Below are 26,248 nucleotides of genomic sequence, written 5' to 3' on the forward strand. Positions count from 1 at the left end.
AGAACACTGTACAACTAAAATCACCTAATCATTACTAGTTGAGATCATCCATCAATTCTTTCCAAATGGAGCTATTGAAGTTTAGACACGATGTGAAGATCTGAATATATCATGCAAATTGCCATTCCTGATTTTTCTACATACAGTACTAGTATATATAATTGCAAATAAACAGAAACAAGAAAATTGCAATGTGAATTGCTTTCCAATATCGTTCAGCCTTAATGCTCTCCCAAAATATGGAGCTCCACAAGGCTCAAGATTTTCCACAATGACATGCCCAAAATAGGTACTCTAGGTCAGTGGTTCCCAAACTTTTTAGCCTGTGACCCAAAAGAGAAATCTACACTGAGCTGGTTCATTATACATTATACAAATTAATTTTATGGACTAATTCATTATAACCTTTACTTCTAATTATTACACTGCAAAAGACTGTAGCACTTTGTTTGTCTGACACAGTACAAGTTTTAGTTCAACGGAGCTGTACAATAAAGTATTTAGTACTTAGTTTGACCACTTTGAAACTAGCAATCGCAACTGAAAACTTAAGATACCCGTTCCAAGCCAGTAAGTCTAAACAAATTTGGAGTGCCAGTCAGGCAGATGGGGTAGTTTTGCACCTGCTTGCACGTGCTTGTGTGTGTAAGCTGTTAAGGGGAAAGCAAACATCAAGTTTTCACAACCCACTTCCACTAGTTCTACGTGGCATTAACCCACTGCTTAGGTTCTCTCTTATCTTGCTTTGGCTTTTGCAGTTTCAATACCTTCTGAGCCCTGACCTTGACAGTCAGCCAGCCTATCTATCACATGCCCTAAATCAGGGGTTGACACTAAGGTCTCAGAGGCATTTGCCCGTCGGGCAAGTACAGGTCAATTTCTATTTGCCCAAAGGTCATTCCCACTTGCCCGAAAAGTAAATTGTCCATTATAAAATGATAGTAAAGATTTTAGTTCAATTTAACACTTTCTTTACTTTCTGGGTTTGTGCGAAAATGTCATACCTCAAATAATTCTCAATAACTCCAAATCCAAATGCCAAATACCTACATAGCTATGATTGACTATGTCTATGGTTTCACACTTGTTATTTTACATGTTTAAAGGAGCTATAGTCAACTTTTTCATTGTAGGGCCGACACTTTGTTTACATCCTAGTCTATAGACTAGAATGTAAACAAAGTGTCGGTCTGACAATGGCCAAAATGATTATTTTATCATTATTTTACGCTTTTTGTGGTCATTTTTGAATAGAAACACATATATGAAGCTTATTTTTTTATAAAATATTTTCGAAAAATTATTTTTATTTTAGCATCCGTTTTTCAAGAAAAAGTTGACTATAGCTCCTTTAAGTAAAAACAGCACATTATAGGTAAACAGTGTTCTTATTTTACATTCCACAGACAAGAAAACAGAGTGCTCTGGCCATGTTCAGGTGTTTAGACAGATATCTCATGTAGGCCGTTGCGTCCCCTCTAAAATGAGCAATTGCCCGGTCGGGCAACCTGAAAGCAAACTCCACCTGCCCTAACATTTTATTTACCTGCCGGGGGCAGGTGGGCAAGCCTTAAGGCATCTCCATACTTCGACAGAACCGAACTTTTCGGTTGAAAAATAAACTTTTTTATTTTTTATCTTTTCCGGAAAAAAAAACGTCGGATGTTCTTACTTCGCTCCTGTTCGGAGGGTTGGCACGTTGGAAGTTGGAAGCGGTGGCACGTATTGTGGAGGAAGACCAAGAGGAAATGTTAGCAGAGGCAGAGAGGAGGAGGAGGATTTTGCCCTGCTTTGTGCGGCTGAGGAGGAGGCGAGCATGGCCTGTATCAGACTCTCTTTCAGGGGATGAGAGGGGCATGGACGAGGAGAAACATTTTGAAATAATGAGAATGTCTGCCAGTCGTTTTGACGACCTTCTCGTCCTTCTGCGTCGTGTCGCACCGCTCATTGAGCATGCACCGACACAGACAGTATAGTAGCCTACTAATAGTAGTTTTCGCGGGTCGCAAAACAAAAAACAAAAGCTAAAATGTACAGTAGCCTCGCGTCACCAGGCTTTCCAATGTACAGTAGCTGGGGGGGGGGGGGGGGTCCAACCGACCAATCACGTTGGCCGTTTCACCGAACATGATTTCGGCGAGTGACAGCATCTCGTAGTGCAAATTTCAGAACTATTGTTCGGGGAAAAAGCATTCCAGAACTTTCGAGGAATTAAATTGTATAGTTGAAAAGGACCTTTTGACCGAAAACGGCGGGTTTGGTCGAAGTATGGACAGGCCTTTAGTGTCAATGCCTGCCTAAATGTTACATTTCCCCGGAATAATTGCTATGCCAAGTGGCAACATATGATTGAAAGACATTTTGGCAAGAAGTCTAATAAATAATGGATATTCTGCTCCATTCTGAATTGGGTCCTAGTCATAGAACATTGAAAAGAGGGGAAATGCATAATTAACTGTCACCAAACAATGCTGTGTTCTCTCGATAGGGAAACTTTGGGTCACTTTCACTGGCAAGCTACATCTCACAATTTGACACCTGACCTCTGCATTGTTGTTGACTTGTTTGCTTATTGCCTATAGGCTATAAACATTTTGCTGATGTGGTCAAGTTAAGACACAGATTTTATTTTTTAACTAGGAATGTTCTACAAATAAAAATGACTGAATCTAATCTTGCAGATGATTCACAAACGGCAAGTACTCGGCAACAGCATCTATTGGAGTCGTGAAGCTCAGTAAGGATGTTTGAAAAGTAAAAAGTATTAGTACCGCACTGTTTTAAGCTTACAAGTATTACCACACTGGTATAAACTTAAAGTATTGCAACATCTGGTTTTACATTTAGGCCCAATTAAATGTTATTTGTAGTACCCCACTTGTTTCCAATTTACAATTTTAAGTATGACTGTTGCTCTGTGTTTTCCTTTGGGTGTACATTGTGATGACATTGCGTTGCATTGTGAGCTTGTAGATCTGCTATTTTCAAAAGATTTGTGTACGTTTTGACAACTTGAAATGGGACATTTTGCACAATGCAAAGTTCTCTTATGAGAACTTTTACTTTTGGTACTTAAAGAACATTATGAAGCCAATATCTGTGTACTTTTACCCAAGTAAATTGTGAATTCAGGACTTCTACTTGTAAAAGAGTATTTCTCCATTGCGGTATTGAGTTCTTTTACTTGGGTAAAAATGTGAGCACGTGTTCTACCACTGATGAAATAATCAATATTTTAGAGGAAATAATAAGGTAAAAAGCGACAATGCGGAAGTGGTTGTTCGATATTTTAGTCACATTATTATTATCAAACTTGGAGAAGTAGAACAGCCGGTTATAACTTACCCGGACTCTTGAGGTTGTATTTATTCTCCATATAGAGGCGGTATGCAAAGCGTCTCCTTAGTGTCAAATAAAAAATATACTGTTGAGCTTACTGGGCTACTATACTGCTAGCACAGTTAGCCACCTGCTGCTAACTAATTAAGACAGTCCAGATATGACGTGTCGCACACTTATGACCAGTTAGCGCATGGGTTGACAATCTACACCGGTAGTCTATAAGCTGATTCTGATCAGATTCGAATATAAAACAATAATATCCCAGCGAACTTGTTTTAAAACGCGAGGTTAGTCAGCTTGCTAGCGGTCTGTTTACTGTTAGATGTCAGCTGTGACGTCATGTGTTAAACGTAAACAGGAAGTTCACTGGTGTTGAGCTTCTTCATGTGGCCTTTGCAGCAGAGCATGATAGACAGACACATCTTAGGCATGTTGCTGCCCTCCACAGGCTGATGATAGGTATTGATAGGAAAAACAATAAATAGGCTACATACATACATACATACTGTACATAATTAATATATTTATTTGTATTTCTCTCTTTCTAATCTAGGTCTATATATATATACAGGCCTATATGTTTTTATATTATTTTGTCAGTCCCTCTGTATGTCTCTCTCTGTCTCCATGATTTTTATTTGGTCTTTTTTTTTTATATGTCACTTAAATTATGAAATGTTGCAAACATTGCAAAATATGTCCCCAGGAAGCTGGCATGATGAGAGACAGTAGGTCTTGCAGAGCAGAAGCAACATTTCAGATCCCTCAGGGCACACAGAATAAATCCAGCTGGTTCATGAGGGGTGCTTTTATGGGCAGGCACGATGAAGAAAATAACTCTGGAATTATTTACGCTCTGTTTTGAGCTCAACATCATGACTAGTACTCAAACAGTAGTATACTGACACTTCCCTTAAATGGAAAACAGCATCTATGTCATCATTATTTAACGGTACCAAATCTACAAGCTGCATTATGGGTGGCATCCTCTGCTATCTGTACAGCTGCATTAGTGTTCCCAACTCTCCATAGCCACTGAATACTGTAGCAAAGAAAAATCACAATTTGTTTCTACTGAACCCCATAGGCCTATACTTTGTTGACCGGGGTCCCGCAGGGTTAATTGCCTCCCTTATTTTTCCCCCTCTCCGGCTCGTTCATCTTCTATTTTCAGCAGCATGCGACACCATCGTTCAACAGAGCATAAATTAAGCATAACATTGGCACCCTTGGTGCCTGGGCCCTCAGCACACATCAGCGGATTGTGCATTACGGAGAAACGGTGACACACTACAGCACATCAAGTACCGTAGCTACCCCGCACAGTGGCAATTAATTATGTCAAGATGCACATGGTGAAAACAGAATAGCATAGGCAACTATTTATTGGGGAGGTGTTTTGTGGCACTACCAAATCAAATGCTAGTCATTGTTGTTATACTCCTGCACTTAAAGAGATTTATTTTAGATAGGTTGTAATTAATCATTTGACACTTTGAGTCCTAAAATGATGGGGGCATTGGCAGTGAAATGGGTTATTGAAGCGTCCTTTATGCCTTGAAGCATGTCTATTGGCCCTACTGGATCATTCTAGATAAGTAAAGGGATTGACATGCACCCAGAAACCATTCTATCTTCCCTTTGTGGTAGTAGTAGGTAAGGTCTATAATTGGGTTATGTCTCCTTTCCGACATGTCTCCATTCCGACACTAACCCTATCTCTAACCTTTACCCTAAACTTAACCTCTATGGAAGTGTCGCCACTCCGACAATAATAAGTCAATGTCAGAGTGGCGACATGTCAGAATGGAGAGCAGTCACCCTATAATTGTACTGAACAGTATGCATCACACTGCAACAGGGTTGCAGGAGACATGAACTGTGATCAGCCTGCATACCCCCTCATAGGGTGGGTGAGTGGTGGAGTCAAGGGCCACAGTATGTAAAAAGTAAATGCCTCAGAGAGGCAAGAGATTATCTTGTCATTTGAGCTTTCTATTTTTGCACTAGGCCTGCAACCATCACCGCCTACATTGGAGTATTGGCGCCTGTCATTTGACAACATAGATACTGTATATCACATATTTTATTGTCCCAAAATGTTGTAAATGTCATAATCTTTGTTCCTTTGTTAAATTCAACAAATATATACAGGGTAAATCTATTTTCATCATCAAATCATACATCATAGTGCACACTACCTCTTTAAAGGCATTCCTATCAACACACCCACAACTGTGATGAACCTCCCATGTCATTTGATCTCTGAAGAAGTGAACCAGCTCAGTTCTGCATGTCAGACAGTCTGCTGTAAAATGGCGCAGCAAGGAGTTCAACAGTTCTGCTGTTCTATCTGTCAGGGTCAGCTGAAGAATCCAGTGAGTGTTCCCTGTGGACACAACTACTGTAAGAGCTGTATTAAAGGCTACTGGGATCAGGAGGATTTGAATGGCGTCTACAGCTGTCCACAGTGCAGAGACACGTTTAACCCAAGACCTGTTCTGAAGAAAAACTGCATGTTGGTTGAACTGATGGCGATACTGAAGAAGACAGGATTACAAGCTGTTGTTCCTGAGCACTGCCACGCTGGACCTGGAGATGTGGTCTGTGATGTCTGCACTGGGAGAAAACTAAAAGCTGTGAAGACTTGCCTTCAGTGTCTGGCCTCTTACTGTGACCCACACCTCCAACCTCACTACCAGTCTCCTGCCTTTAAGAAACACAAACTGATCAAAGCCTCCAGCAGGCTTCAGGAGAACATCTGCTCTCGTCACGACGAGGTGAGGAACATTTTCTGTCGTACTGATCAGCAGTGTATCTGTTATCTGTGCTCCTTGGAAGAACACAAAGGTCATGACATGATCTCAGCTGTAGCAGAGCGGACTGAGAGACAGAAGGAGATCGGTAAAACACAGCAGAACATTCAGCTGAGAATCCAAGAGAGAGAGAAAGACATGAAGGTGCTTCAGCAGGAGGTGGAGTCCATCAATCACGCTGCTGATAGTGCGGTAGGGACATGTGACACCATCTGTACTGAGCTCATCACTTGCATTAAGAGTAGACAATCTGAGGAGAGGGAGCTGATTAGAGGCAAGCAGAGACGTGACCTGAGTGATGCTGAAGAAGCGAGGAACCGTGTGGAGCAGCAGATTACTGAACTGAGGAGGAGAAATGCTGAGCTGGAGCAGCTCTCACACACAGAGGATCACATCCATTTTCTACACAGTTACACCTCCCTGCCAAGGATCAGAGCGTCAGCACTTCAATTCAATCCAATGGAGCTTTATTGGCATGAGAAAACGATAAAAGAATACATTTGCATTGCCAAAGTCATATCAGCAGTAATGTCCTTCCTCTACTCACTACTTTGAAGATGTGACTGTGTCAAAGGTGAGAGATGAACTAGAATAAGAGAAACTCAGACGTGTTAAGCCCGGATCATAGTCGGGTCCGCCTTCCACCGCGGTGTAGTCTTTTTGAGTCATGAAACTACAACGTTACATCAATCCTCGCGGTGGAGAGCTTTCCACCGCGAGTCCCAACACATCTCTCTGTTTTTACTATCAGACAGACAGGCTCTACTCCCCGTTCACTGATTGGTCGACCTGAACCGGTCTAGACGGGGTAAAGGACTTCACCGTGGACCGTGACTATGATGGCCTGCACTTATTTTCTGACTTGAGGTGGAAAGCTTTCCACCTCAAATTTGCGGTGGATAGCTCTCCACCGTAGAATCTGATCCGGGCTTTAGGGTCGTGCTTGGTCTTCCTCATCGGGCCCACCTCACCGCTACTTAAGCGTGGGGTGGCTTAAGCCTGTATCAGAGTGTACGGTGGAGAGCTATCCACCGCAAATTTGAGGTGGAAAGCTTTCCACCTCAAGTCAGAAAATAAGTGCAGGACACCATAGTCACTCACGGTGGAGTCCTGTACACCGTGACTGACTGGTCTAGATCGACCAATCAGTGAACGGGGTGTAGAGCCTGTCTGTCTGATAGTAAAAACAGAGAGATGCGTTGGGACTTGAGGTGTAAAGCTCTCCACCACGAGGAATGATGTAACGTTGTAGTTTCATGACTCAAAAAGACTCAAAAAGACTACACCGCGTGTAAAGCCTTCCACCACCCAGGCGACTATGATGCCGGCTTTAAGCCTCGAACAGAGTCGGGTCCGCGGTGTAGTGCGGTGTAGTCTTTTTGAGCGTTAAAGTTGACTACACCGCACTCCACCGCGGACCCGACTCTGATCGAGGCTTCACAGTAGCTGACAGAGTACAGCACCTTGCAATAGGCCTGGTGTACAAGATACCCATGTACCTGACAAACTACTTCCTAAAGGTCAAGGATGTCCACAATCACACTAGAGGCAGCGCCACAGATCATGTTCAACGCAGATTTAACACTAAACAAGGCTCTAATTCGTTCTCCAGCTATACCACCAACATGTGGAACGCCCTACCGTGCAAATCCCTATAGCTTCCTTCAAAATTGGTCCGAATCATCTTCAGCCGGCTGCTACTCGTGACTTGTAAAATGACAAACTTATTTTTATTCTTTTTCTTTTCTGCTTTTGTAATTGATGTTATCCTATGTAAAGTACAAGTATGTTCTATCCGTCTGTCTTTCAATGTTAAATGAAATACATAAAGTGGCTCCTGTGTAAATAAGCCGTAAAGCTTACTAGGATCTTTTAGTTGACCTTGTACCAGTGGTGAGCTGTCATGAAACTGATCAATCAAGCAATCAATCAAACAAACCAGCAGAGCATTCAGCCAGCTCAACACTAGGGGCCAGTCGGGAGCGCAGCTAGACCTTGCGCCGGTCGGGGAAAATAAATAAATAAATAGACCACTACTAGTGGAGGCACATTCAGACCCAAATGACCCCCCTCCTCCGGTGCCTAAGGTACTGTCTCTTTAAGCCGAAAGTTTATCACGTCACACAGACAGGCTGACACTGTGACACAGCTGCATGCAGAGATTCACTGAGAAGAGGTCTAAAGAGGTATTGCTCCGCCAGATTTATGTTTTTATTTCAAAATGTGTACTCATTACACAGTATGTAGTCTCGCGTGGCCAGACTGTTGCCTCCGCGATTTGGTCAAATGCTCCCAGCATAGTCTCGCGTGGCCAGACTGTTGCCTCCGCGATTTGGTCAAATGCTCCCGGCAGCGAGTTTAGAGACTCTACGCTTGCTAAGGGAAACCACGCCCCGCACGCGAGTTTAGAAACTCTAGGCTTGCTAAGGGAAACCACGCCCCGGACTCATTTTTGAAGCTTGTGATTGGCTGAACCGGAGATAGGGAGCGCTCCATTGTAGTCGCTTGGACCGCGGCAGAGGTGCACCAAAACCTGAACCTATCCTCAACCATTCCTAACCCTAACCCCAACTCTTACCCTAACCCTAACCTTAACCCTAACCCTAACTCTTACCCTAACCTTAACCTTAACCTTAACCTTAACCCTAACCCTAACCCTAACTCTAACCCTAACCCTAACCCTAACCTAACCTAACCTTAACCTCAGTAAAACAGACGCTGAGTAGCTAACCTGCCAACGCTGGTGAAAACGAGCGCTCCTTGCCTTAGCTCTCCTAGAATTTAGAAACTCGCGTTCGGGAGCTGCTCTTCCAGACTCTAGTTGTCTGGCTACGCGATCTGTACTGTCATGGGATGGTGTTTTTTACTGGTGTTTCAGTCCGAGTGTGGGGAAAGGGTGCGTTCGGAAATGCGCACCGGACTGCGCGGGCGTTTATCGTGGGCTTGCCCAGGCCTTACGGCCTGGGCATGAATATAACGATTGCATTCACCACGGCTTCGTAACTCGCTTATTCTTGTGCAGGGCCTTAGGGAAATTAATCAGTGCAAACGCACCAAAATGTAACCCAGGGCATGCTCTATTTAGAAAGGGTGCCCAGCAACTCTTCAGGGTTGTCATAGCAGACAAATCCAATATGGCCACCATCTCAAAACTGGTTTGGCCATAACTATTGAACCAGATGAACTACAAGTGCAAACTTGTCGTTATCGTGCATATTTCAAAGATGGTGTGTGTCTGATTCTTTTTTTTTTTCTTCTTTTTTTTTACTCTACCTTGGTATAAAATGCTTCTTGAACATCAAATCAAATCTGCTTTCTACAATCTTTATTAGTGAAACTGTAGCATATTTCCTTTAGATGGTTGCATATTACACCTTTCAGGCCATCAGTTTTTATTTACCACAAAAATAGGGTTAAGAGATTACATGCAAAAATACTCAATCAAAACCATAACATTTACTTTCTTCAAGATGTATTCATACCTGTGGCATGTTCAATGTTTTTGATTCCAAATAAACAAATATTAGCTCTTTCATGGGAATTGGCAGAGTACTAACCTAACCCTAACCTAATTAAATAAATACAACGATAGACCACAATTATTCCACCAAAATTAATAAACATGGTCTGCTGAATGATGTAGCATTTTTTAAATCATTATTAAATCGTTACAGCTATACATGCTGTATTATCAATTAATTGCTGTAGGCTACAGATTATAACCACAATTCATAAATGTGTAACTTTTTCCTGCTACGCATGGCTTGATAATACACTATAGGTTTACTATTAGCTGAAAGTGGGCTTTCTGGTGACCTGACCTTTCTGAAGTTCCTACAGAATGTGCGTGCCCTGCAGTTGAAGGCTGAGCCAGTGCAGAGTGTGATCACAAATGAACATTTTAAGAATGCACAGGACCTGATGAGAGCCCAATTGGATCAGATTGCAATTGCTGTCATATATCTAGTCTGAACATGAGATGACTGCCTTAATTGTGCCTTCTCCATCTGATGGTATGGCCTCTACTACCTGAATGTCCAAAGGTATTTTCTCTAGGGGCAACATGTGACACCCCCCATTGCTGGAACATGGAATGGTCAGTGGACAAACCAGTTCAGAGTTCACCTTCATAAGGAATCTGCTACACTTGTTCAACAACTTTTATGAACGTGTATTGTGGTGAAGTAAGTATGCATGTACATTTCATTTGTATGGCACTTCTCTCAGAGATAAAGTGCTTTACATACAACAGGACTAAAGACACAGCCTGAAGTATTCAAATGATTAAAAACGACAACAAAATCTAATTACATTACATTTGTTCACGTTTTGGGGAGCAGTTAGGGGTAAATATCTTGCTCAGGGCCACTTCGAACCTTAGGCTTCCCAGGCAGGCTCACTATAGCCTAACAACAACTGAATTTAAGACATTCCACAAATGTTTGTTTAAACGGTATAGTCAGGGAGCCGTGGGGGTGAACGTGGAATCGGCTGATGAAGTTTTTTTCTCAACTGATTCTTGTAGCTTGGGGTCACCTCTTAAGGATTCAAGACGATGACCAGCGATATCCATTGAGCATTTTTTGTTATTAATAACATTTTTTGTTATTAATAACAAAAAATGCTCAATGGATATCGCTGGTCATCGTCTTGAATCCTTAAGAGGTGACCCCAAGCTACAAGAATCAGTTGAGAAAAAAACTTTATCAGCCGATTCCACGTTAAGCCAAAAATCACCATTTGGCTCCCGGACTATAGTGTTTTTAAGTGGTTCTTAAGAATGTCCAGAGAGGCTGCAGCTCTCAAGACCTGTGGAGGGGCATTCCATACATTTCTGTTTTTGAGAGCAGTTATGGGTTAAGAATCTTGCTCAGGGTCAACATTTGTAGCTCATCTGGTTCAATAGTTGTAGCCAAGACTATTTTGAGATGGTGACCATATTGACCCTGTAGAGTCTCTGGGCACCCTTCCTAAATCATTAGAGCATGCCCTGGGTTACATCTGGGATAATAAATGTGGTGCTTTTACACTGATTAGTGGAAAAGGTTTCCCTAAGGCCCTGGACAATAATAAGTTGAACATTTTCAGCGTTTCTTAGTTGTTTTGTCATAATATATTGAAATTAGAAATGTTACGAATGTATGTCCTCCTAAACGGTCAGGTCCTAGACTACATTTGCTGCTTGCCTGCTCCTCAGTGACACGCAAACGCACGCCACATCTCTTACTGGTATTGCCGGCGTACAAAAAAATACAAAAGCTTGAATTATTACCCTAGAAACGCGCACGTGCATCTGTTCCCGTGCAGGCGCTTTTGTGTGTGCACCCCACCCCTAGCAACTTCTAGCTACTTCTGGGAGAGCCACTATAGCTACTTCCATTACTGGGGAGTTGGCAACACTGGCACCAACTGCACACGGGAAAGTCCTGTTCTGGCGAAGCCCGAACTGGCGAAGTGGGGATTTGTCTCCTACCGTAGCCATCTGGCGAATCGATTGTCCACGACACTGCAAGCGGCGCGAAGGCCAGCGGACCTTGGTCCTGCTCTTCGCCCCCGAGCGCCGCAGGCGCGAGTGGCCGCGAAGAGCGGGCCAGGGGAGTTACGAAGCCGTGGTGAATGCAATCGTTATATTTATGCCCAGGCCGTAAGGCCTGGGCAAGCGCACGATAAACGCCCTGTCCAGAAGACGTTCGCCAGATCGCTACGGTATCGGACATTTCCCCACTTCGCCAGTTCGGGCTTCGCCTAAAAGGTACGTGCCCGTCTCAACGACGTGAATTAACATAAGAATGAGCCATCGGCTGGATGCATATCTGATCCATTGTGTGACCTGATAAATTAGTGCTAAAGGTTCAGTAAGATGTTCTATCTAAAGCAGAGGTGGTAAAAGTACTCACAATTTGTACTTAGTAAGCTAAAAGTATCAATACTTCGCTGTAGATGTACCCCATAAGCAAATGTCCAGAATTAAAAATGTACTTGAGTAAAAGCATGAAAGTATTGGCATCAAAATGTAGGTCTACTTAAAGTAGCCTACCAAAAGTAAAAGTAGGCTACTAAATGTTTGAAATAGCCACGGTATAAAATAGGGCTAAAGTGGAATAATGTAGTCTATATTTTATGATATAATCATTCATAGCTGCAAAGTAACTAGTAACTAAAGTTTTCAAATAATTGTAGTAGAGTAAAAGTACAATATTTGGATTTGAGATGTAGTGAGTAGAAGTAAAAGTACTGAAAACTGGAAATACTCAAGTAAAGTACAGATAGGCCTACCTCAAAATTGTACTTAGTGTAAGTAGGCCTACAGTAAATCTACTTTACTTGGAACGTTACACTCAACTCACCATGCATCTACCACTACAGTACAAAATGAATTGTAGGCTAACATGAATCAATTCAAATGAGAATGTTACAATACTAACTGACTAACTGTCTGTCTGTCTGTCTGTCTGTCTGTCTGTCTGTCTGTCTGTCTGTCTGTGTGTCTGTCTGTCTGTCTGTCTGTCTGTCTGTCTGTCTGTCTGTCTGTCTGTTTATCAGCATAAAGATTATCCATCCATCCATCTTATCAGCTGTTTCGACAGCACACAGATCAGGGCACTCTTTTGTCCACAGCTAACTAATGACAGTGAAGTGGCAATTTAAGGACCTTTTTGATTTTTTAAACCTAAAAAAATATGAATAAAATACCAAAACTGCATCAAAAGTTAGCAACTATAAAAACTGGTCAAACATTGGCCAAGTTGACAAACGCCTTGTGTTCCGAGGTGTTGTGAGCTTGTAGATCTGCTAATTTATCGGTGGAACAGAGAAACTAAATGTAATGCCCCAACTCCTAATTCCAATTGCTTGTCAGGGTGGGGTCCCCAGTTCAAATAGAATTTTTTTGGGTGGGTCACACTGAAAAGGTACACATTTAATTTAAAAAGTAAATGAAAGGATGACACAAAAAGCCAGACATGAGGGCTTGTTTCCAGTTTTATAATAATCAATCGAACTGAGCATTTTTGCCTGACTATTTGTTTGTTGGAAAGTTGCACTTGATCATGAAGTTGATAAAAATAAAAATAAAGTAGCTTTGATGTAGTTAGCTACTTTTTCCGTGTAGCTTGTAGCTTGCTTTGCTACATTTTCTGTCGGTAGCTTCGTTGTAGCTTAAGCTATATTTCATCAAGAGTAGCTTGTAGCTTAGCTTACTACATTTTCCAAGTAGCTTGCCCATCACTGAGGATATATAATATGACAGGCAAAAATAATAATTATTATTACAATTATATGTGTGTGTGTGTGTGTGTGTGTGTGTGTGTGTGTGTGTGTGTGTGTGTGTGTGTGTGGGTGTGTGTGTGTGTGTGTGTGTGTGTGTGTGTGTGTGTTTGTTTGTGCGCGCGCATGTTATATTTCTTAATAACGGCTACATATCATGGGTGAATATATTTAATTTATAAATAAAAATAAATAAAATCATTATTACATTAAAACATATATTTTAATTTAATATGTAATATATATATTTAATGTCAAATTGAAATTATGCAAATTAATTACTAATTCGATCATTAACAGACCCCTGATGACTATGAAATTCTTCAAACAGTGTGACATTTTGATAGAACACGAATTCTCAGATGAATGTGTATTATTTATTATATGATTCCTATATGTTATGCGCAGCGTCAACCAATGACGTGCAGGGAAAGGGAATATGTAATATATGAATAGGATGATGAAAAATATAAAACATTTAGACATACTTGGATTTTAGATTTTAAAAAAATAACATAGTTCAAATCAACTTTTGGGGTTGATTTGCTCGAGGGGATGGATGGAATCCATTCCTCTGCTTTTGATGTCCCCCTATGTTTTGTCCCTACTTCTGGTCATGGCATGAGTAATCAATAGAAGGAATGGTGAACTATTCCTTTAATTTGAGTGACCAAGATTTTTTTAGGCGGCTAATGCTTTATCACTTTTTCCTAACATTTAATTGTCTATTAACTACTATGAATAAACACTATATAGGCTACTGGGTAGGGTTGTGACAAGCATGTTCCTGGCTCATTGCTGAAACTGTCTTAGGCCTGATTTGTGCTTAATTGTGCGTTGTTGTTACCATAGAAAGGTAGACGCCTCCTCCAGGCTCTTGGGTGTTGGTAAAAGAGGACTGGCAAGCTTCCGGAATTCTGAAGGACGCTTCCTTGTGCGTCACAGAATGGGATGCTCAGTAAGCCAATCAGATGCGGGACTCCCTCTTTCCCACTGCAGGGGGAAGAGCGCCTTCCACAGTTCTGCACTTCGGCCAGTCCTGTTTTAGCAGTCGCGCCAATGAACTGCAGCGGCAGACTACGTATCTAGCTTTTTATATCTGTGGCTGTTACACTCCGAAAGTACACTAGCTCACCCCAAAAAGTCTTCTCTTTTGATTTTTAAGAGAGTTGCTCATGCTACACAAACCTGGACTTAAATGGAAGAATGGAAGCTAATTTCTGCCCAAAGCAGAAATTCCTCTGTCATTGATCGGAGAGCCATAGACTGATAGACATTTCTCCAAATTTAACCACTTAATGGGTAAATACTTAGCTGCCTGGGGTCCAGCAGGGGTCAACTAATATTTCCTTTTTGGGGCAGTTTGTGAATTCATCTGTTCTGCCGCACCTCTATGTTTGGGATCCATGCTGTTGTTAGAGCCAGTCTATTCCAGTTTGTACTGTTCATTGCAGTCTTTAGTGATGGCATTACCAAAGGGAGTAGGATACATGGTTGTTCTTCTGGTGATCTGCTACTATCTGGAGAAACTGAAATTGGGAGAGTCTCTACATTTGTACTTAGAGGTAAGTGGGTAGTGATTTTTTGAATTAAGTTCAGTTCAGTTCTTTGATGTCGCATCACAGGTTTACAGGTGAAATTATTAGACCTATTTTGTGCAAGCTCCATAATTAGTTTTTGTCGTTTTCAAGAAGAGAAAAGAAAATAAGAGGGGAGGGCAGGGAGAGCAATGAGAAAAAGAAATCAAACGGCAAAGGATCGGAAAAGAGGATAGGAAAATATATCAAGGCTATACATTGCATAATCCAGTTGATACACAAGTTAACCTACTTCAGGTTGGTGCATCATGTTTGACGTGGTTGCACTTTGGTACGTAGGTCCACATGGCAGTAGCTGTTGAAGTAAAGACATGGCCTAAAGACATACTGTAGCAGTAGCTGCTATGTACAGTTTAGAGATTAGACATTAATATGCAAATGCGTGTCTGTGCATTGAACTGTACATGATAAAGTGCCGACTGTCTACGTATTGTCAGGTTCAATCACATAGTCCACAATGCCAGAATAAAATGAATGTTACATCGCAGGCTTTCCACCACGGAGGAAAGCCTGGTAGGCTATTCATTCTAAAACTGAGCTGTGTGATTTGGTTTAGAAAAAAGTGTTCCGGTTGGTGTCACATTCTTTTTGAGTAACCTGGCCAAGAGATAGCATTATTACAAGAACGGACAAACAATTCAAAACAATACTATCAACTAGACACAAGTGACCAATATCCAGTTAAAGTGCAAAACAGGATCAAAACTAAAATGGTTACAAACAACTTATAGTGCGGCAGTTGCCGCTCGCGAATGTAAGTCCGGCTCACTGAGTCTGTGAATGACTGACTGTGTGGTGTGCTGTCCAGCCACTCCTGTGTGCGACTTGACATTTAGGCCGGTCGGAAACAGTGCTGTATGCATACCGTGGTGGTTCTGTCCGCCTGCGGCCCACTGTGTGCGCTCCAGTGACGTTGTTTAGGCCAACCCATTCTCACCCCCTCTGCTTCACCCATCCGAGGCTTTCCTTTGCTTCACCCCTGCGACGCTCTGGGAGTGTCTATTGCGTCAAGGGTGCGACGGGAACGGAGAGTTTTTGAACGTGAACGGTGTCTTAATACGCATGCGCCGGCATGTGGTTACTGGAATATTTTTCACTGACGGCCGTCACGGGGAATCAAACTCCGGTCGTTGGATTTGTATCTCTATGCTCTACCGACTGAGCTAACGAGAGTGACTGGGAAGTCCTTTTTTTTTTGTGCTTTTATCTTTGACAAAACGTGGAATGATAACGTAGTCCCTTCTTTGAGCCACTTTCGGAGGCGGAAGCAGTCCCCTGGTCAAGCTTACTATTCTGTCCATAACGGCACGTAATTCTGTAACGCGGCTGAGTCGGCTCATGCGCCGTTCCCACCGCTCGTCGCGGCAACTCGGCTTCGCTATCGCTCGCCTCGGTGGCGACTCACGGGGGTCATCGGCGCCTGAGACGGTGCTGCTCCGTCGTTTATAGTGGCGTGAACGGTAGCGACGGGTGGCTGGTAAACCAAGAAGCCTTCAGAGCGGTATCGAATCCCGCATCAGGAACTACTTTTTTTTCTTTCTTCTTAGACCACCCAATGCGTCTATCCCTTGAGACATTAGGCAATCCGTCCGCGTCTATGGTCAGACGCCTACAGCCTTTATCATCGCGTCGGATGTATGAAGCATTGAGGGTGAGAACCTGTTGTTTAGGCAGAAACAGTTGTCTGATCTGATTTTCACAATAAAATGTCACCCGCCCGTGTTTAGTCTTAGACCGCTCCCGACCCGTTGCGGGTACAGACGGCCAGGCCATAAAACATAGTATTCATCATGTACTCATATCATGTACTCATACATACAGTACATTTTACGGCCATTTTATTTCTCCAAAATGTACTTTAGTGGCAGTTATGGCGCTTGACCTGGAAATGTTATTATGATATGATAACTGGGCACTATACACACAGTGCCACAATGTCTGGATCTAATTCTCTCCCAAGATTTCATATGTGAAAACAGTCTGCCCCTAGGCTACTGCTCATTATGGAGGGCAGTGAGTTACCCCCGCCACCCCAAGAAAGTGCCCAATTGCAGGTTTCTGTGACCAAAAAAAAGGTTATTTTGATCGTCAGACATCAGATAATGAAGATGAAATACCATGAAGTACTCTCAACAATACCATTTATCTCACTAGGAACACACAGACACAGAGATACCTGGCACTGAATTATTTCATTCCAGAGAAAAAAGAGAGGGTAAGTCATTTTCTAACTAATTAATGCCAGATGTGAGGATTGAAGAATGTGCAAAGATGTTGATTGGAACACAGTATAACCCAGAGGCAGGAAGAAAGATTGTGTAGAGTGTTTAACCCTATAAAACGGTTTCACTCGATTCGAAGAACTTTATTTTCCTTTCGGAACTTTGTTTGTGCAGTGTTTAAAAACATACATTCACAAAACATAAAAACATAAATGTCACTATAGTAAAAAGCACTATACTACATTTAAAAACTGGTGCACACACAACCACCTTAACTTTGCAGTGAAGATATTTTCAATTACAGAGGCACTACTCTGATACTTCAAAATTCAAATTGAGGGTCAAGTGGAATAGGAGGGGTTTGTCATGCTTCTTTCTGTAAGATAAGCAAGAAGAATTCAATCTAATAGAAATTAAAGCAAAGACTCAGTGGCAGACAAGATAATGCAAACAAATACATTTGCGTTCCTTTCTTTCTTTTTTTTCCTTTTTTTTAAAGAATGTTTTTTTAAAGAATGTTTTGTTTTTGACCCAGTGCTTGGAAAACAGTGGTCTAGAGGGCAGTGCAAAAGCCTACAAATAGGCTACGTTAGAACCACAATATGAATATATAAGGCAACATTACTAAACATATCTCAGCTGAGGTTTGACCCTAACACCTGGCCTACTGGCCTTTAATCCTTAACCTCAACAGTGGACAGGTAATACATAGATTCAGCCACATCACTAGATCCAAAACCACAGTAAAGAATACTCACACAGTATCATATTCAATGTGGAAATGCACAGTAATCATAATGGCTTTTGTTTTAGTCTTGGTGGAGAGGACTTTTGAATTCAGGATGGACCATAAATATGAGGATGCTCTCAATAACCAGAGTAACACGTTCTACATCAATATCAATGAAGCTGTGAGTCTCTTTTTTTCTGTGTGCGGGTGTGTGTGTGTGTGTGTGTGTGTGTGTGTGTGTGTGTGTGTGTGTGTGTGTGTGTGTGTCTACAGTGTGTGTCTACACATGTATGCAAGTTAGTGCCAAAGATGCCCTATCGTGTGTGTACAGTATCTAATTTTCATGTTCACATTATGTGCACAGACAGACAGACAGACAGACAGACAGACAGGCAGACATACAGTACGCCTACATACATACATACCGTAAATACATATTGTACATCTACATACAGTACTTGCATCCTTCCTTTCTTCCCCAGGCCTAGTCTCATTTGCATAAGTGCTCCCAGAGAAAAAAATCAAACCCATGTTTGAAGTATGAGTGGTGGTGGATGTGAGCAGTTCATTTAGAGGTTACGTTTCCTAACTAGTGTGTGCGTGCGTGCGTGCGTGCGTGCGTGCGTGCGTGCGTGCGTGCGTGCGTGACTGTGTTTACAGGTTTACCACTGGTCACCAGTGATTTTGCAAATCATGCTACAGACATAGTCAGGGACATATTCGGGGAACAAAGTTAATAGTTCAATATAATGCCACAGTGTCAGAATTATTCAAACTGTTCATGATAAGTGTCTCTAGAATCAGCTTTACAGAAGTAAAGAAGGGGGTGAAATTAGTTTTTGTCATAATATTTATTTAAAATGTCTACGTTCTGGTGCTATTGTATAATTTATGAAATATCATGATCCTTTCTGAAACAGATTCAAGCAGTTGCCTCAGGAGACATGGATTTCAGTTCAGCAAGACTCATCCGCTTTAGGTATCAAAGTATCGCTCTTTTTTTCAAGGTCATTGTCTAGGTTAGGGTTATCTTACTGTAAGAGGAATCTATCTTGATGAAGTTGATGCACTACACTGAAGGAAAACTATAGAAATATTTCAATTACTTATACATTTGTCCATGCCTCCAGGTCTTATAACAACAATATTCATTAATTATGTTCACTTCTTTCCCAGACAGGGAAGTGTCATAGCAGAATATGTTGTGGCTGCAAGTTCTGCAACCTCGTTCTACAACGCAAAAATAACTGCTTTACGGAAAAAGATTTTCACAAAGATAGAAACAGACTATGGATACAAAATAATACGTGAAGGTAAGAATGATAGCTTATTTAAATATATTTATCACTTCTATTTGCAAACATTTACACAAATAAAATAGTCTCTTACAAAGTTGCCAAAAGGTTACTTTATTATTGTTGGTAAGTCTGTGGCATAACCACAGAGACCACTTTCACTAAACTGTTAATGACAAACTGTCTTGATATTTGTGAATCGGGTGCTGGAGTCAGAAAACCTTTTATTTCTTTCCCTAGAATATGCATGTCGTGATTCAGAAGAGTTTGGTGATGGAAAGGTTGGGGACGAAGCTGAGGCAGGTTGCAAAGAGGATGAAGTGGGAGAGAAGACAGCAGTTTGTACAGCAGATGGAAACTGGGATCTTAGACAAGACACGTGCATCCTGAAAGCGATTAACATTCTGGTTGATCAGTCTCAGGTAAAAAAATAATAATAATCTTTTTTACTTTCTGGTTTCTGTTAACAACCCAAAATATTATAATCTTGTTTAGGGCAGCTTACTGATCTACCAAACTATCTAGCTGTTATTCATGATGACCTTTCAGATTTCTACGACAAAGTGTAAACATGATACTGTATATCTATTTATTACTATAGTACTAAAAACTACTGCCTTTTATATCTCAGAATCTACAGTCTCTGACTGGGGAAGAGATTTCAGTGTTTCTGGGAAAGTTGAGCTCAGTCACTGAAGACAACACCAAGGAAGTTGTTTCATCACCTGCCAACATTGGTGCCATTGTTGGCATACTGAATAGTGTGGCAAATATAAGTATACCCATAAGTAAAGCACTAATGAAGGTAGGTCAACTAATTATACAGTATTATTTGTTTATTTTGTGTCAAAGTTACACTATTTCTGCATTTTAATTTATCTAAAATGTTTGAAAAGTATATCCAAAATGGTCCCTGGAGAGCAGATTTATTTTAATAACTGGACAAAATGTAAACAAATTCTATAGTCTATCTTTAGTTATACACAGTTCTTGTATTTCTGGCTGAGGAATACCAACCAACTAGAAATACATCTTCAAAACAACATTTTGTGCATATTTATTTTTCTTCTTATTTTTTTTAGGATATCCTGACTACTGTAGATGTTCTCATATCTGATGCATCAAAGGATTCATGGAAGGTTTTAAATGACGACGCCACTAAAAGCAAAACCTCAGAAACAAGAAGTGTTGCTGCTCAACGTCAAAGTGGCTCAAACTTACTCAATGCTATTGAAACAATAACCGGTAACCTGAACAATGACTCTTTTGTCATTGAAACGACCCTCATTACCATGTTAACAGGCGCCTACAACAACGCTTTGAAGTCATCTGTTTTTATAAACATACCAGATTCTAACATTCCTCGCAGTGTAAATATCACCACTGTGATATTTGTCTCAATGCATAATGTCCTTCCCACAAGAAATGCCACCAACAATGATACAAATTCCACTGTCATCAATGGAAATGTGGTTCTAGTCAAGACTAAAGCCGCTATCAAGAATGTGTCTTTCACCTTTGATATTTTTAATGAGACTCTGGGCATTGACCCTCAGTGCGTCTTTTGGAACTTTAGTCTCTTCAGAGGTCTTGGCGCATGGGACACTGAGGGATGTATGGTGGTGAATCATGCTAATGGGACTGTGACCTGCAACTGCAATCATAATGAATGGCATTTTTATAGCGCTTTTCTAAGTAAGTTGCAAACTCAAAGTGATTTACAACCGTCCATTCATTCATACTCCTTATCTATCCTCATGTCGCCCTTTATTCCGTTTGACCAGGCATTTCAAGACATTCTGGATTACCTAACCTATATTGGAGTGACCATATCCATGGGTTGCTTGGTCTTATCTCTCATTATTAAATGTGTTGTCTTAGATCACATACGAAGGAGACAAAAGAAACGAAATTGGAGGAATGCCAGCTTGCGGCATGTGTGTGAGCTCAACATTGCTTTCTCGCTCCTGTTTGCAGACATTTCGTTTATTATCGGGGCAGGCATTTCAGAGTCAGAGAAAGTCAACGTACCAGCATGCACAGCGGCAACTTTCTTTATCCATTTATTCTACCTGTCCATGTTCTTTTGGATGCTGACATTTGCTTTGCTGATGCTAAGCAAAATCACAATAGACATCATGGGGCGTTGGTCTTTTAAAGTCCAACTTGCTGCTGCCTTCTATATAGGCTACGGAGTACCTCTCATCATCGCCACTATAACCATAGCCGTAACTGCACCCGATAATAATTATATCAGAAGAAACGATGTCTGCTGGCTGAACTGGGACCCCTCCAAGTTGGCGTTTGTCATTCCTTCCCTCATGATAGTGGCCATAAACTTCTTGATCCTCATTGTAGTGACGTGCAAACTTTTTGAAAGAATAGGCCTATTTGGACTATGTAGGAAGAAAGATGTTTCGGCGTCTGAAGAGCAGCGTAACCTCAGGACTGATGAGCAGCAGCGTGCTGAAGAGCAGCGCGCTAAAGAGCGGCGTGCTGAAGAGCGGTGTGTCCTCCTGAAGACCGCCAAAGCCAGCTTTAAGATTTTGGCTACGCTAACGCCCTTTTTGGGAATTACATGGGGTCTGGGAGTAGGAACCATGACTTCTCCACACGACAAAGGAATCCATCTTGCGTTTGTAGTCTTTAATTCACCACAGGTATTTGACTTTATATTTGACAGTTGATATTCTGGAGTAATGATACTGTATGAATAACACCATGTTAGGAATGCTCTTTAACAGTGTTTAACACTTTACCAGAGCAAATGTTCAATATTACCTGTGTTTGTACAAAATTCAATATATCTGTGAATATCTATGGGGACCAGGGGTCTCCATATATGGGTAACTGGTCCGATATACATCACTGGCCAGATGGCCAAGACATGGCGTGACCTTGCCTTTCGCCCTTAGGCATCTTACTCTACATATACTGTACAGTATATTACTCTGTAAATACATAATTTAGATATTGTAACATTACAATATGGCAATAGCACGAGGCCATTGGAAAGTAAAGTGTTACATATTTAATCCAGGCTTTTAACTCACCACAATGTTTCTTTACAAAGGGATTATTCATATTGTTTAACACACTGCTGGACAAAAAGGTGAGTACATAACATGTGTATGGGACATTGCAGTGAATGGCTTTCTGAAAGCATTTACACTACATACACTACACATTGACAATTTCAGTATCTGAAGATTCCATGCCATCCATTCTCAATTGAAAATGATTCTGCAGTACTTATCTTTGAATTTGAGGATCTACTTCAGCACTCACTGATTTATTTATTTACACAATAAAGCAAATTATGAAAGAAATAGGCTAAGTCCTGCAAACATTATTCTGGGAAAACCACAGCCAGAGCCAATTCAAGAAAGAGATAAATACTTATATTCTACGAACTGCAGCTCTAAAACAAATCAATTGAAATCACTGCAATAAAAAGTATTAAAAAAAAGAAGGAAAAAAGTTTTTCCAATATTTCAGAGAAACATGGTAAAATTGATATTTTCCGATATTTATAAAACATTCTTGGATCACCAGATTTATGCAGGGGAATAACTTAATTGGCTATTTTTAAATCAGTTGGAAACTCCCCAGACTGCAGCGATAGGTTGAATATGTGAGTAAGGGGTTTAATAATTGAAGAAGATACCGATTTGACCAATGAAGCACCAATACCAGCTGCTGATACCTTCCTTGTAACCAAATATTTTCATATAGGGGCCCACGGTCACATACACTTGGGGGTGAACCACTGATCTAAATGTAAAGTACCAAGTGAATGCTGAACTGACACAGTGAGCATCCTCTCTGCTAAGGAGTCACCATGTCAACCTTGGCTTTCTAACACGGCCGTTTGCTTTGGTCAAATAAAATAAATACATTGTCACCCAGCATTGAGTGTTGCCCTTTTTATGCAACTTTTCTGATCTCACTTTTCCGATTGTATTTCAGATTCTAGACCAATTAAAAAGAGATCTACGTGCACTATATGCTACAGCAACAAGGGTAAGAGTTGTTTTGTCTTTGAATCGCTATTCTGTGGTCAACAGAGCATCAGAGCTTTCCTCAGTGTGATAAGATCATTGCATGCATTTGCATGCTGCTTGTTTAGAACCCTTGAAAGATGCAACTGCACATTTAAAGATGCAATAATACAGCTAGAAAGATGCAATTACGCATGCTGCCCTGGCGCAGCAGGGCATTAGAGGCCGAGCTTTAGAGGCTTAAAGGAGTAGTTCACCCCCAAAATGACTTTTTTTTCTATTGATTACTCACGCCATGGAGACTTGAGTTCAATGTTATTTTTTTGTATGTCACATTCCTAAGACAATAATTTCATTACAATAAATGTAGCCCCATTGATTCCGGATGGGGACCCGAATGCATTTGGGTCCCCATCCGAATTCAATGGGGGTAAATTTACTATAATCACATTTTTGTCTTGGGTCCCCATCCGGAATCAATGGGGCTACATTTATTGTAATGAAATTATTGTCTTCGGAATGAGAAAAATACAAAAGCATATTATTGAACTCATTTTGGGGGTGAACTACTCCTTTAAGAGCGACTGCTCGGCATTGTCGCTATCTGACCTACAAAGTGTTGGCTCGCGGTCCAGCGGGCCTCATTGAGGGGCCACAGGACTGCAAAACCGGGTACCACATTTGGTGTCCCACGTCTCGCCGAGGATTCTTTGCCTTGGAGGGACGTGGACTCATTAAGTCACGTTAAAGGGACTGTTCAGTCAAATAAAGATGATAACAAGGGTATTCCCAGTTTGTCAAACAACAGAGTAATGTATTATTAACCAACAGACAAAATTTGAATGATGAAAAAAATCGAAAAGTTGTAAAAATTACGTTTTAAAATGTGTCAAATCCAATACATATTTTTCTGTCCTTTCTGCCTAGGGCTGTAGGGGCGTGGCCTATGTACAGTATGAAGCCACGCCCATTCACAGAGGTTTCTGCTTTGGTTTTCAGTGATGTTAAAAAAATAAATAAAAAAAAGGCACTAAAGTACATTTACTCAAAAAGAAAGTAACTAAGTATATTTACTCAAGTACTTTGTACTCAGGTACTTTGTCTTTACTTGAGTATTATTATTATTATTATTTTCAAATTAAAAAAGAAAAGTAAAAAGCTCACAATGTGTCAAGCTTGTAGATCTGCTATTTTCAAAATACTTGATACATTTGAAAACGTTTGCAGTAGTAGTGATACTTTTACTCAAGTAAATATTTGAGTACTTTTTCCATCACTCCAGTGATTTGTCGTCACAGGACGTGCAGCGTGCGCGCGCGCGCACACACACACACACACACACACACACACACACACACACACACACGCGATGGGGAGAGGGAGAGAGAGAGAGAGAGAGAGAGAGAGACTTTCTGAACGTAGCTAATGCTAGCAGCAGCTAAACTCTGTGGAGTGTGGAGGCTATGGTGGAGGCGTGATATTGAAACGTAACGGCATTGCCGCATAGAGCGCTCGTTTTCACAGTTATTGTCCACGACACTGCAAGCGGCGCGAAGGCCAGCGGACCTTGGTCCTGCTCTTCGCCCCCGAGCGCCGTAGGCGCGAGTGGACGCGAAGAGCGGGCCAGGGCCGCGCGGCCGGCGGAGCGCCACGCGAGTTACGAAGCCGTGGTGAATGCAATCGTTCTATTTATGATGATCTCACTTTTCCTGATTGTATTTCAGACTCTAGCATGTGCATCAGCTACAAAGGTAAGAGTTGTTTTGTCTTTGAATCGCTATTCTGTGGTTAACACAGTGCATCAGTCGCAAGCTCAAATATCTGTATATTTAGGTTTCCATTCAGATCTCCAGCGAAAACAAATCAAGCGATTCGACCTTCTTCGAATCAACCGGCATCAGAAGAGGAAGAGCTACAGGTATGATATCCATCCTAAAATTGCCTACATGGGCGGTCGGGCGGTGAAAGTCACAAACGTAACATGCAGACTTGCAAGGTGCACCGTTTCCATCCACACCAAACGCGCCACAAACACTGGTCAGGGGTCTGGCATGACCAGGGGCCACATTATAATGACAACACTTTTTAGGGACAAAAAGTCAATAGTCACTAACAGCACACAATATAGGGCTGGATTTGAAGTCTTTGTAGCAGCCTGAAAACCTTCTCTGTTATAATCACTTACTTCTGAAAGATCATTTAAACTGACTTAAACTGTTCTACATGTCAGTGTGAGGGAAATTGGCACTTCAACTGAAAGATTGTGTTTTTTATTCCTTGTTCACAGGCGTTTGGAATAATACTGTAAGTGCAGGCAGAAAATAGGATTTTGTATCAGATCAGAGCATCCATTTTTTATTAATCAAGAAGGACTCAGTCATTCTACAAATGTAGAAAACCTTTCTAGTGAAGACAATGCAACAAAATGTGTGTCTAGATAGTCTGTCTGGTACAGTACATCTTTTAAGATGTGATCTTCCTTCCTGCATCACTTGTTCCATTACTGTACTGAATACTGTATGTTCTCCTCTCTTTTATATCAGATGGTAACAGACTTCAGGTGCAACATCTAGCAATCGTGCATCCAGGCCCCTTTCCAACACTTCATTTGAAATAAAACCACACGTGTCAAGTTCCGGTTTAGCTACAAGGGTAAATGTTTTTTTTTTCTATGAATCACTATTCTGTGGTTAACAGTCAGTCGCATCTCAAATATCTGTATATTTGGTTTTACTTTTAGAGCATCACAGAAACCCTTCCAACGAGACTGGGCTTCTACCGGAATTTGAGAAGAGACGCCAGATGGGCAGTATTTGAAATACATGTATTTGAAATACGTATTTGAAATACTTTTTTGTATTTTGAAATTTGTATTTGGCTGGGACGGAAAAAATTGGATGTAATTTGTATCAAAATACTTTCAGGTCTAGTATTTTCTGTATTTGAAATACAAAATACTTTTTATGTAATTTTATTCT

The 26,248-nt window shown here is 41.2% G+C and overlaps 1 protein-coding gene and 2 long non-coding RNA genes across 4 annotated transcripts in view; 2 read left to right on the forward strand and 1 right to left on the reverse strand.

The window, feature by feature from the left end:
• Positions 1-15,276, reverse strand: part of ube2j1 (ubiquitin-conjugating enzyme E2, J1) — a 49,347-nt gene extending 34,071 nt beyond the window's left edge. The window contains exon 1 of one of the 2 annotated variants that reach the window (XM_080745361.1): positions 15,255-15,276. Coding sequence is in view for 1 of the 2 variants with exons in the window: in XM_080745359.1 (XP_080601485.1) it covers positions 3,346-3,376 (31 nt within the window). In the remaining variant the exon portion in view is untranslated. Of the gene's footprint in view, positions 1-3,345; positions 3,677-15,254 lie in introns of those variants that run through there. The other variant, XM_080745359.1, reaches the window with a different exon arrangement.
• Positions 14,866-19,285, forward strand: LOC308301390. Its single transcript, XR_013962880.1, has 5 exons — positions 14,866-14,989; positions 17,177-17,237; positions 18,058-18,155; positions 18,895-18,953; positions 19,151-19,285. It is a non-coding gene; the product is annotated as an uncharacterized lncRNA (long non-coding RNA).
• A 3,570-nt stretch (positions 19,286-22,855) lies between these two features.
• Positions 22,856-25,188, forward strand: LOC308301391. Its single transcript, XR_013962881.1, has 3 exons — positions 22,856-23,292; positions 24,995-25,021; positions 25,104-25,188. It is a non-coding gene; the product is annotated as an uncharacterized lncRNA (long non-coding RNA).
• Positions 25,189-26,248: the final 1,060 nt, after the last annotated feature.

Source organism: Nannobrachium achirus (genome assembly GCF_963921795.1).
Source record: "Nannobrachium achirus genome assembly, chromosome: 16".
In the NCBI taxonomy this organism is placed as follows: Eukaryota; Metazoa; Chordata; class Actinopteri; order Myctophiformes; family Myctophidae; genus Nannobrachium; species Nannobrachium achirus.